Source organism: Symsagittifera roscoffensis, chromosome 1, assembly GCF_963678635.1.
Source record: "Symsagittifera roscoffensis chromosome 1, txSymRosc1.1, whole genome shotgun sequence".
In the NCBI taxonomy this organism is placed as follows: Eukaryota; Metazoa; Xenacoelomorpha; order Acoela; family Convolutidae; genus Symsagittifera; species Symsagittifera roscoffensis.
The window spans coordinates 67,709,296-67,722,755 of NC_087062.1; the positions used below are offsets into that span (position 1 = coordinate 67,709,296).

The window sequence follows — 13,460 nt, forward strand, 5'->3', positions numbered from 1 at the left end:
CCGAATCCTTCAGCCTTCACGATTTGTCCAATCGTTCGAATAACGTTCTTATTCCTTCTAAATCGCCAATTCGGAAGGTTCGCTGCTAAAAATTCGAAATCGACGAATCTGCATTTTGGCACATTCTGGTCGAATGTCACAACTAATGGCCTGGTTTTATTTGCTTACTTTGAGATTTTTGCGATTTCCCTGAATTTTTTGAATACTCATTTCTGGTTGGCTGAAAATAAGACAAAAAATTTTTCAGCATGAGGGACGCACCGCTTTTAGAGAAACTGTTAGACTTGAAGTCCCTCATTTTAAAATTTCGTAGTGAAGTCCCGTCGGCTTGATGTCGGGCACCCATTGTAAATATCCTGGCGATGCGCGTAGTTGCGAAAACGTTCGTAAACTTACTTTTCAAATACACTGTTTCAATATATACACTTCATTTTTAATTTATGATTTCTAATGAATTAATGATTTCTGTGTACATAGATGATCCCTGTAATTTAGAATGCGTAATGAGTGCTAAAGTGTTCAAAGTGAAAGCACTGTATGCCTTCTTAGCTTCGCATCCTGACGATCTCGCGTTCAATGAAGGCGAAGTGCTCACTGTTACAAATGGTGACTACGCCGAAGGATGGTTCTATGGGAGAAACGCGGCTGGCAAAAATGGAATGATTCCTAGTGCTTATGTAGATCCTCTTCCACCTTCAATGCCACCGCCTCCCTTGCCAGGAAATGTCAAAGTAGGGTCGTTTTAAAGAATGTATGTTTGATAATTATTTTTTTAGTGAAGGAAAATTTGAGGCAAAGTTTTGCTCAGCATTCATTGCTGAGCGATACTTTATCTCAAAATGCGTATTTTTTAGTCGGAGTATTATAATAACAATACTCCATCCTATGAAAACAACCAGCCCAATGCCGCAACGTCTTACGAGAATTCTCAGATCGGGAATGGGATCTCATATCAGAACACAAGGGTACCGGAAAACATAGCTCCACCCCTGTCAAATGGAGGCGGGAATTCATACGCCAATCAAGAAATTAATTATAACAATCTTCAAAGTTTTGACATGGACGATGCAGGTGGAACAATTGACGATGACTGGGACGAAGACTGGGACAGTGACGAAGATAGCTCAACTGTTGCTGGATCAACAGTCATGGGAAGTGCAACGGGTAGTAGAAGCCAGTCTACAATGGGTCCACCTCGGACACTGGAGACAAGAGATGGAAACTCAGTTGATCTAAGGGCTCGATCAACGTCTGGTAAATACATTTAAAGGATGGATATTAACGGAAGCTGTTTTTTTTTACGTGAAGAAACTTGGCGTATATGTATTGTCGATAAAATTATAGCCTTTATCTCACGGTACTTGGAATTTTTTTGAATGATCTAAGCAGATATATGGCAAGGGAATTTGAGTACCGGCTTTTGTCTTTTAGCCTCCGACGATCTACCCACGCCAACTGATAGAGGGCCAAGTAGAACAGGAATGTCCCGCTCATCTGGGAGTTCAAAAGCAATGGATTACATCATGGGAAATTTAAAACTAAACTCTGAGCCAACAGAAACCATCAATATTACTACAACAACTGCTGGACCATATTGGGAGGCGTGTCCACCAGACAAGCTAGTAAAGTAGGTGCTTTGGTTCGTCATGTAACCGAAGTCGATTACCTTTTAAGTCTTAAATGGAAGCTTTTACTTAAGGCTTGTTAAGTCATCAGTTTTTTAGTGGCGGTTAAAACGTTTACTTCACGTCACGTTTACAGTTATAAATACAAAGAGATGATTCTAAGAACAGATATGAACAAAGTCGTGAGCGGTCGTCTCAGACAAGAATTATTGCTTAAGTCGAATATTTCCAAGCTTCAGCTTTTAAAATTTGTTTTAGATGTCTGCTTTCCGATCCTACTAAACAGTCTAAACTAAAAGGCATGAAGAAATTCTTAGCTTACCAGTTGACAAGCTCAATGGGACCAGGCACAAAAAATAGTGGCACAGTAGTCGTACAGAGACGATTCAAGCACTTCGATTGGCTGCACGATAGATTGCGCGAGAGGTACCCAATCGTGTGTATTCCGCCCCTACCCGACAAGCAAGTCACAGGCAAATACGAATCAGAGTTTGTCAACAAGCGAATGTTTAGGCTGCAACATTGGGTGAGATTTTTTGCACGAGCAAAACTTGCGTTCTTGTACCTGGCAACTTTTCCACTAAATGTGATTGATATGGCCTCTGAAATCGAATTTCTCTTGAGTTGAGCTAAGCGGTCTGCATCGATATCAGGTGACGCATGTTTAAAAAAAGTTCACGATTTTTGTACAAGACGCATCGTTGTACTATGCGTTTAAAAAGCGTCTTCAATTCAGCAAATAAAGCTTTTCAAATGATTAATTTGTCGTGTTTTGCTCGTTATAAAAGTGCAACTTCCATCTCCATGTGAAATACTTTTTGCGGGAAGTTGGATTTTGACTTCATTCTGTTTTGCTGGCTGATAGATGAATCGAATGTCGAGGCACCCGGTTATTGGGCGCAGTCAGGTGTACAGACACTTCATATCAGAGATGGACTCCAACAGGTGGAAAGATGGCAAAAGGAGGGCAGAGAAAGACGACTTCCGGGAGTCTGCATTCTTCTTGACCCTCAAAATACCAAGTGAACCTTTGGACTTGACCGCAATCAGCGGAAAAATTGACAGATTCACAAACTTTGCTCTGACTCTAAGGTTAGTGGATAATTACAAAGGTACATTTCTGTAACTTTAGTAATCGATTATTCTTGTTTTATCTCGTTCCAGGGATAAATTGAAGCTTTTAAATGGACGCAGCAGAGAACAGGCGAAATTGCACCACACAGTTCATAAGCAGAGCTTCTGCAAGATGGGAAATGCTCTCAAAGAGATAAGCGAAACCCTAACAGTCGACACACGCCAGTCAAATGTCGGTGGGTAATCTATAGACGGAGAATCCTCTGTTTATAATGCTCGAAAATTATGTTCAGAAGGTATTAATTAAAATGTCAAAATATAAAAACGATATTGTTATTACACTAGCCAATGTAGTGTTTAGTATGGTTACACTTGCGATGCAAAGTGATTTAGTATGAACTTTCTTTTTTTCCAAATTTAGCCGCAAATAAAGGTGCTACTTTTAGTGGCACTTTTGAATCGGTAGGCTGCGGTAGCCGTATAATATCATATGCGCTTTGACATTGGATTTAAAAAAGTTGGAACAACCGATGCATTTTAATTCATCAATTAAAGCGAAAAACGTTATTTGTTTCAAACAGCAGTACAATGATAAAAGCTCGATTTCAGAAATTTTCCAACTCAATGTATCTTGCAATTTTTTGAAATACATAATTTGGCTTTATGCTTTCCAATTTATTACATGCAAAATTGTGTCTTTTTGTATTTGATGCTACTTTTGCTACACCGAGTTGGCAATTTATTAGCATATGTAGCTGCGTTACTGGTGGCTAGTTTTTTGAGGATTTTAAGCATCCGTGGTTAGTGCGTGAGACTCAAATTAACTAGGTCGAAGATTCGAATCTGACTTTTAGCCGAGTTTTTGCTAATTCGAGGCTCTTATTTCTACTTTTTCTTGTTTCACTTGGTAGAGTTGCTTTTTGGTCGTGTACTCGCAAGTTTTTGCGGGGCGCAGCGTCGCCTCTGTGTTATACTTTTTTTCCAACCTAACTCGCAAAAATTTTTCACGACTTGTTGCATTGGAACTTTCATAGCATCTGTTCTGTGCTTCATTCGTTGTCACTGTTTGTCGATCGTTAAGCGTCCGTGGTTGAGTAAGGACGTGAGGCTCCAAATCTTGAGGTTTCAGTTCGAATTCGACACGCAGCAAAATTTCAACTAACTTCGAGACTTAACTAATTTCGAGGGCTGTAGATTCTTGCGAGGACTTTGATTGATTGGAAGGTTGGTTAATTTGTCCATTCAAATTATCCCTGTTGATGTGCTGAAGTCTGAAGGGGGAAACTTACCCAAATATATTGAGGTACGACAGTGTTACAAAACCTGATTCTACAAGCTTTTTTTACAAAGCTTGTTTTTTCCGATCAAGCGATTCTTTTTTGACAGAATCAGGTATTATGAAAATATTGGGTTACATTTTTTTCTTTCTATTTTTAGAGGCTTTGGAAAACTGTTTCACTTTTCGCTGAAGTTGTAATTTTCTCAGCAGTTATTTCTCCAATTTCGGTTCCAATGGAAAGACCGGTTACTACATTATATGTATGCCTTTTTCGCTAGTCTTTCACCTTGCTCCAACTTCAACGGCTTTCGAAAATTTCAACGCGGGGAATGATTGACTCATTTTCTTGGACTTTTTTCTCAAGATATTTCACCGCCAAATCTGACATTAAATGTTCAATGGAAAGAACAGGTACCGGGAATATCTTCTGCTTCTACCGTTTTGCCTAATTTTTTTTAGAAAAAAAGTTGTGGCCTCAAAAAGGTCATTTTTGACAGTTTGTTCCTTTTTTGGAACTTTTTCGTCTTTTCTCAACAACCACTATCTGATATCGATAAACTGAGGGTTTAATCGAAAAAATGGCTTGTGGTATCATCATAGCAAAAGCGTCTGCGCCCCTATTTTTCATTAAAAAAATATGAACTCAAAAAAAAACAATTTTCGAAATTTTGACCGTTTTCTGAAACTTTTTGGCTTTGCTCGAAAACAACCCTCGTAAATCCGGGTTTGAAGATGTAATCCAAAGAAGAAGTTTATGTTCTTCAGGCGTTAGTAGTTACGCCCCAATTGTGGTTAAAAAATTATGATATTTAAAAATATGATATTCGCAAAAGTCAACTTTCATTTGAGTTTTTATAGTTTTTTTTGGAAAATTTGTTAATTTTCTCAAACTACCCTGCCTAATCTGATATCAAGCGTTCGATCGAAAAAAACTCGTTATGGGAATTTTTCCTGTATTAATGGCTCCGTGATTACAGGTTGAACCGCAATAACAGCATGTGCGAATTTTCCCTGTATAAGCTGCTGTACCTTCTTTTCGTAGAAAAACTGTAATTACTGAGGATAAATCAAGTTTTTGAGATTATGATCGTTGTTTGAAAGCTTTTTTCTTTTTTCAATCACTGCGCGTCGATTCTGAGCTTATTGATTTAATTGAAAAAAAAACATGTTCTAGAGATTTTTCCGGCATAAAGGGTTACACCCTATTTTTGTAGAAAAAAAAATAGGTATGGTTTACGAAAACTGCATTTTCCTAAGTTTTGATTGTTCTCGAAAACCACCCTGCCAAATCTGACATTGAGTTCCATTGCAGCAACGGAAAGTAGAATCTTCCTTGCATGAGTGATTTTTACCTTATTTCAGCAGAAACCACTATGGGTTAAAACTTTTTTTTTCAAATTTATGCTTTTCATCTCGATCAGTACAAGTGTTTGCGAAGCTCTGCTTTGCCTCTTTGTAAAATCAATTTTTTTCGGCTTTTTTTCCGCTTCGTAAGTTTCGATCCGTTGCTAATTTAAAATTCAATTGTCTTTCTGGGCATATTTTACAAGAATTCCTGTTTGATAGAAACCAGTTGTGTAAAAATGCATGGAATTAGATTATTATTTTTTTTCATTTCAACGTTTTTGAGATGCTTTGGGTTTTTATTTCACTCTTTGCAAAAGTTTTACTTTATCTTAAAAACTAACTACCTTGCTGATTTTCATAGAACTGGTGTACTTGAAAAGACTGCCTACATTATCCTATATTCTCTTTTTTTTTACTTTACCACATTGTCGTCAGTGTTGACCCATATTTGACCCATTCTGCTGGAAGCTCCTGAGCTCCAAAAAGTAATGGCCCGCGGAAAAGTCAAAATTTTGATTTTGATACCTTCACAAATCTGAGTCTTTGGGTTTAATCAAAACAGCGGGTTCTGGGAAGCTGCCCTGCATAATCGACTACGCACAATAGTTTTTGACAAAAAATCATATCCCTCGGAAGTTTTTTTTAGTTTTTCTAATTTAGTCGACCGTTTACGAAAACTACCCTCCCGAATCTGAGCTTTTAAGAGCAATCGAAATAGCATAAACACCTATGACCATTTTTTTAAACACCAAAAGCTATGATTCGCTCGAAAATCTAATGGCCGTTTTTTGGAAATGTTTTGACTTTTTTGACAACCATCGCCAATTCTGATATCAAGGGTTTGATCAAAACAACAGTTGACTTTTCTTTAGAACGAATCTATCAAATCTGAGATGAAGGGTTCAATCAAAAGAGCAGGTTGCGGCGATTTCTCGTGTAGAAGCGGCGATTCGTTGTTTTTTCTTAAGAAAGACTTACGTCCCCGGGAAAATTCTAAACTTATTTTAGTAGAGCCACAGCTACGGTTTTGGGCAAAGTACAATTTTAAGAAATTTTGAAATAAGCCATTTCATCTCGCATCAGTATAACAAATTCAAAAATATCAAATAGGAACTTCAAGCTATAGCTGGCTCCCTATTTTTCTTGATAAATCATTTTATCGAGTCTAAATTTTTCCAACATTTTTCATTTTTTTCTTTTTATGTTTTTTTTTGTTTGTGTTTTATCGCAAGTGATGCGAAACTCCGCGTCGCCTTTGTGTAAACATTGGCGTATGCTAGCTAAATTAATTGGCTAAAAGATTTTAATTGTAATAGTCGAAGTTCTGTGTGCTTTCAAAGCGCTCATTTTTAGCTCTAACAAAGGCAATAGAGTTCGCTGGCGAGACTTACGAAGAGATTGGAAAATTATACGACACACAGCCGTCCAATGACTTGATTCCCCTCTGCGAGTCTCTGCACGAGTATGCGGGCATCATTTCACACCTGCCAGAGTTAAGGGGTCTGCACCAGGGGGCTATGAACAAAGTGAAGTACTTGCAGGACCAGGAGGAACTGGGTCGAGTGGAAACGGAGCAGGTATGGTCGCAGAATACAATACATACAATACGCCCACAGTTTTGATTGGTTATTATAACGATACCATAACTTGTTTATAGATAAAATTTTCATTTTTAATGAATACGCTTCTAACATAAAGGAAACTGATTGTTCCGACCATTGAAAATGGGGAGGAACCTTGTATTCAGGTGTTTTAGTTGTTTTCCACGCAAAATCATTTACCACAATTAAGCATCGGAATGTATCGAGTGATATATCATATTAAAACCCTTTCATTCATGACTCGAACGAGATAATTGCCCTTGCGATAAGCTAGGGTTACGCAACCGGGTGGGTGCTTGACTTTTTCCACCGTTAATAACTTTTTATCACAGAATTCGCACTTGTTAAGGTTACACTTGTTTTACTGCAGAGGTAAATGTAGTGGGTGCATGTTAGTTATGGGCCTTGTGTGCCTGTTATGAGTTGTTCTAATTGTGTTTCTTTTTTCGAGAGTATATTTTACGAATATTTTTTTTTGAATTGTTCTTTGTTGGTTTTTATAAGAATGACTGAAGTCATACAAGAAGTTTTGGGAAAATCTTAATCAACTTTCCAGACCCTCATTAATAAAAAAAATATCAAAAATCTTTTTTTTTTGTGTTTAGTTTTCACAATAACTTTGGTTTTAACCTTTGATGCTTCGGTTTGTTCAATCAGCTGTTTTTATCAAATTTTTTTTTCTCGTGCAGGTAGTTTAGTTCAAATGTTTGATTTTTTTTGTTCAATCAGCTGTTTTTATATTTTTAAGAGTAATGAACGCAGTGAAGACTCTTATATAGGTCTTGACAATTTTTTTGGTTTTTTTTTCAGGAAGTCTCCAATAACTACAGATTCATACATTTGTGATGCACTTAGGTATATATGCACTTTTTGACTTCAAATGAAATTCATCTACTGAAAGTGAAGTAAATAGCACTCTCCAAATACGAACGTGGAAATGGCCCGAAAAAACGTGAACGCTTTCCAGCTTCGAAAATGGAATTTAATTTGTAGATTTCCAGCGGAATAAAAACTTTACCTATTGATCCAGTTTTCTCTAGTTGGGTTCATGCTATCAAAAAAGCGCCAATCATAAACTGTTCTAGAAATTCAAAGAGCGTAAAGCTCATCAATTTTTTTCTTTGAAGTTTTTTTTTTTACGTTTACTTGCGTTCACCACTCTTTTCCAATCTTCTAATGGCTATGTTTTTTCTCGTCAGTGTATGAGTTTTTAGACCTTATTGTATTCAAAAGTAGCTATTTCAATTCAAAACGAGAACCTAGCAAGCTTGAATTGCCAGCAAATCAGAAATTATCAAAACAAATTTATGATAATTTTGGTCAAAATTTGTCGTTTTACAATGTCACCTTGTTGCTGTCTGCTATCTTTTTTAATGCGTTGTCAAGTTTCTCCAATTTTGAGTAGTTTTGTGTTCGCTAATTTAAAAAAATTTTCTCACGTCTGGTTAATTTTGAACTGTTTTCAGCTACATCTTTCTAAATAATAGTTCATGGCATATCTTTTTCATTAATATTTGGTCAATTTACTTTCTGTGTGATTTTTTGGTTAATCATGTTTTTCTGTAAACTTTCTGTTCTTGTCCAATCTTATTTTCTTTTTTCTTGGAAGAATTGGCGTTTGTTTAAGGCTTTATCATTAGTCAAAATTAAGTGATTTTTCTTAGTCAGTGTCTTATCCTAAAATCTCTGTCTAAAACTTCCATAAAATTCTCATGCTGTCAAGAAAAAACGGTTTGAATTCTTTCTTTATAGTTTTTTTTAGCGAATTATAGGATTTTATTAGGCTTAGATGCTTGCTCAAACTGATAGATAAGGTTGAGTTGTAAATTAGTTTTTGAAATTTTTTTCAGCGCTTTCTTGAATAAAGTTAAGAGAACTCTAAGTGAAAAATTCCTTTTCTAAAAAAAACAACTTATGAAAAACTTGGTTTTCAAATGAACCGATTGTTTATCATTATCGAAGTTCTAGGCTTCATCTAGATCGTCTCATCACATCATGAACAAAAATGACGCAATGAAAAAAAAGATTTTCCAGCAGAATAAAAATTATGCCCATTTATCCAGTTTTGTCAAATTGAGTTAGTTTTATCGGAAAAGTGTCAATCCTTAATTCGTCTTGAAGTTCAAAGAGTGTTGAGGCCATATATTTTTCGGTGGAAATTCAAAATTGAAGTTTCAAAAATAATTTTTTTTTCTGTTGTTTTGAGTTCGTTGACTCTATTCCAACTGTCTGTTGGCTATGTTTTTTGAAACCGAAGGAAAGTTAAAGAAACAATTAACTTCCGTCTTGAGTTTTTTCACACTTTTACAAGTCACTGTTGGCTATGTCATGGATTTTTGCTCCTGCTCTTTCGCAGTTGAGTTTAATTGTCAATGAACCTATGAAATTCGCCCCATGATGTTTTGTTTGCAATGTTTTGGCATTTATAACACTACCCAGTGTTTACGCGGGTTTCAATATTGTAGTATAAAATTATTGTAAGCCTCTTGCGTATCAGATTTTCTTTGCTTTTTGTAGATGCATTCTTTTCCCGTTTTGGTAAAAGAGTTTTCAGCGGATGGTTTTTTGCTGATTTTAAAATTCTTTAATGCGTTAATTTAAGATGCAATTTATGGACCATATTTTCTAACGTGCAGTTTTTTTTGGTGTTTGTGGTTTCTGAAATTTCCAGAAATGTTTCTGGTTTCTGAGTTTTTTTTTGCTATGAGGCTCTTTGTTTTGTTTCTTTTTCTTTTCAATATGCTGGCTGTGTTATATTTAGAACTCAAAATCTGGAAACATTCAGATTTCTTAGAAAATAGTGTTTTTTTTTGCACTAGCCAGCGTAGTTATATTACGAATAAACTGTTATCTTACCCAAATCGCTAATGAAAGAGCTCATTTGGTGCAACTTTAGCTGCATTTTTTTGTCAATTTAATAGCTTCTGGTCTGTCTATTTTAATGGTGGCTCGTGTTTTTTATTTCCAAGCGCAGATAAGAGGACGTGAGACCATATAATTATTGCGCAGATTATTTCACTTTTTTAAAGTTTTAGAGCTACTCTATCGGTTGCTTGTGAAGTGCAGCTTCGCCTGTTTAAATTTTGTATTGAAATTCTTCCTTCACGTATCAAATTTCCATTAAACAGCTGCACGGATTGAACATTAATGTCTAATGATCATGTGAAGCCGGTTTCTGTGGTTTCACTGAAGGTTATTTCCGACCACAGTAATTCTGGAAGAAAAGAATTAATCTATTTTAATTTGTCTGGCTTCCTTGTGCGTGTAGGGTGAAGCGTGAGGAACAGAAACCAAGTTTGGAAAAATTAATATTGGCTTCAGTTGAAGACAATTCTTTTCAAAATACGTGACAGAAATGAAAACAGTTTTTCGTTCTAATATTTTTCCACGTTAGTTTTTTAGAGCGCAAACTGAAGCTGGTGTTCTGAGATGGAAATATTCCTTTTATAGCTGAATAAATTGCTTAAGGCTGTACAAGCTTGTTTAACTCACTACCTAAATGGACTAAAAAGTTAGAGATTTGTCGCGCCACTGACAAGAAAACTTTTGCGAAATTTTTAAGTATCTGTCGAATCCCGATTGAAAGGTCTTTCATATGCATTATCACCTAACCCTGACGTGAACCTTTAACTGTGGTATTTCGCTTTTTTGCCATGTGGCTCTTTGTTTTGTTTTCATTTTCTTTTCAATATGCTGGCTGTGTTATATTTTAAACTCAAAATCTGGAAAAATCTTTCTATTTTTTTCCTTTTGCACTTTATAGAGCTGATTTGCGTGGAAAAAGATACGGTCAAGAAACTGAAACACCCAAATGCAAAGTTCCTCCCCATTTTCAGTAGTAGGAACAGTTGAAAAAATGTCGATTTTAAGCGTATTCTCTGTATGAAAAAGACGTCTTAAAGAAATTTCGTTTGCAGTCCGATTCGTCCTTGTTGTTCCTTTGTTTTGCGTAAGAAACGCCTGAATGCAAGAATACAAAATTCCTTCTCACTTTCGTTGATCACACTAGCAAGCTTGCGAGCGTTAGTGTATTAATACGAACCTTTTTTTTCTAACCTAACTCGCAAATAAATGTGTTCGCTTAAATGGAATTTTCACTATAGCATTGGAAATTGTAAAGCACCTGTTCTCTGCTTTATTTTTGGCCTGTGTTTGTCATTAATTAAGTGTCCGTGGCTAAGTGGTTAGTGTGTGAGGCTTAGTCTCTAGCTCGCAGTAGGTCGTAGGTTCGAATCCGAGAAGTGGGCGAGTTTTAACTAATTCGAGGCTAATTTGTACTTTTTTTGAACTTTATAGAGCTGCTTTTTGTCGTGTTCTGGCTAGTGTATGCGAAGCGCAACTTCGTTTCTATCGAATAATAGATTGATTGAAACTTTCGAATTTTCCTCATGTTCCTCAAAGTTTTTTTTTTAGCTGGCGTTTGTATTTTCACCACATATAAAAGCTACAAGGTTGTTTAATAAAGTGAAATGTTCCAATTGAGCTTGTAGGCAGTGATGATTGTCAGCGGAAATGCCTCGGCCGAAAGCATTTGACATGAACGTACTATTGGTGCTAACAAGAAAAAAATATAGCGAGCAATCTTCAGTCAACTGTGATGAAAACGGCTTCTTTATCGTATTGTCGTCATTTTTTTTCAGAAAAAAATTGGTTGATGCATTTGTTTTGTATTATCATAAGAAAATTGGCCTGTTCCCTGAAAATTGATGATTCTTTAAAAGTATCTGATTAGGTGCAACAAGTGCAAGACAGGACAACCGTGGTAACTTATTCGGTGTTGGCCGAGATGAACAACTTCCAGTCAGATCGGGACGTGGACTTCTCGGATATGATGCGAGATTACTTACAGCAGCAGCTCATATTCTACAATAACATTACACAAAGGATACAGTTGGCCCTGGAGAGGTTCGACAGCACAACAAGACCACCGGCTCAAAACAATCCTGCAGCTGGCATGTTTAGGTAGAGATAATTAAAATTAAAACTTATACACGCTGAGTGCTTCGCTGTTACCCACTGATAGCAAAGTTTCTGTCTGAATTTGTAAATTTCCCAACAATTATAATGCTTCGTAATCTCAATTCTTTGTCTCAAACGTTGTTAATTGCAGTAGTTTAGTTTCTCGATATTTAAAATTTCATGGACTAGAACGCACTATAAAATCATTCTTTGCAATGCTCAAAACGAAGTTTCTCCATTGTTTGAAAACTAGTTAGCACTCATGTCGTAAACGTCAGGTGTTTCGGTTCGAATCGAAACGTTTCTCCCGTTCTATTGCTCTTCTTCTATCTATGTACATTTGTTTCCCTAGTGTACCTAAAGTAGTTGGATTTAATGCATACACCGGTGCTTCGAACGAATTAACACTGTTTCAATTCAATATTGATTTTTATTCGCTAATTTTGTAAATTAAATTGACCATTTATTGGAATTTAAATCAAATAAATTAAATTTTTTTATATGATACCGGATTCGATGACAGTGGAAGATCCCGGATAGAGAGCAAGTCGATTCACTCTTTTAATGAGGCCTGGCAGCCTATGATCATCTCATCTCATCATGTATGTATATGAAGTCAATTCCGGGCCAGCAACTAATCCGGTACGAAGCGTCGCTACCAATTTTTTACCTGTATCCTATTAGCCAACCTTTTTTTTCTGGACTATCCCTTTCCTAAAAATTAACTAACCTTTTTTAAGATCGATGACAATAGTCCCTAAAGAAGCAACCGGGTTTTTGTGCAGAACGAGTTAGTTCAGCTGAAGTCAGTCAGGATAATTATCACCGTTACGAACATCTGACTGTGCTGTTGGCTGTGTTGTAGATAGCACTGGGTTGCATGCCATTCTTTTGCACCATACGGTTTTTTATATCGCTTAAACGATTCATCTATATGGTTTTTGCAATGATGTGTGAAGAAAAAATTCATTTCAAAAACCTCTACAAAAACCGGTTTTGAGTAATTATCCGGAAGAATTTTTAGTATGACTATCTTTTTTGAACCATATTCAAGTGTGACAGAACGAAGTGATTTTCACTAATTTATTTTCGATTATTTTCGTTTTTTTTTTCAGGAAAAGGTCTTTATGCTTTAATAACTACAGAAATGCATTCATACATTTTAATGCATTTATGGGTACAGATGCCTTTTTTGATTTCAGTTCACTATCATTTGCTATAAATTAGTTAAGTAACGCTTTCTACTTTCGAAAGCGGAAACGGAGCAGAAAAAACGTCAACGACTTTAGTTTCTGGAGGGGATTTAATTTTCAGCGGTTTAAAAACTTTTACCGATTGATCCAGTTTAGTTTTCTTAAATTGTGTTAATTTTCTCAAAAAAAATGTTAATTACTCTTGCGATAAGCAAGGGTATTGCAACCAGGTACTAGACTTATTCCCCCGTAAATAACTTTGTCCACAGGACGCGTCTGGACTCTTCTCTACCTTATATCATTATGTATTCGAACTTCTTAGCGTTTCTGGCCAACTTAGACTGGAGGTAACTAATATGCTTGGGACGCCAAAGGTTGTGGG

At 36.2% G+C, this 13,460-nt stretch overlaps 1 protein-coding gene across 1 annotated transcript; it reads left to right on the forward strand.

The window, feature by feature from the left end:
- The first annotated feature begins 498 nt into the window (after positions 1–498).
- LOC134848075 (sorting nexin-33-like) lies at positions 499–12,377 on the forward strand. Its single transcript, XM_063865418.1, has 8 exons — positions 499–731; positions 855–1,254; positions 1,432–1,627; positions 1,884–2,151; positions 2,491–2,717; positions 2,790–2,935; positions 6,679–6,902; positions 11,659–12,377. Exons 1-8 carry the CDS (start codon positions 504–506, stop codon positions 11,890–11,892), a joined length of 1,923 nt encoding a protein of 640 aa, XP_063721488.1. The 5' UTR covers positions 499–503; the 3' UTR covers positions 11,893–12,377.
- Positions 12,378–13,460: the final 1,083 nt, after the last annotated feature.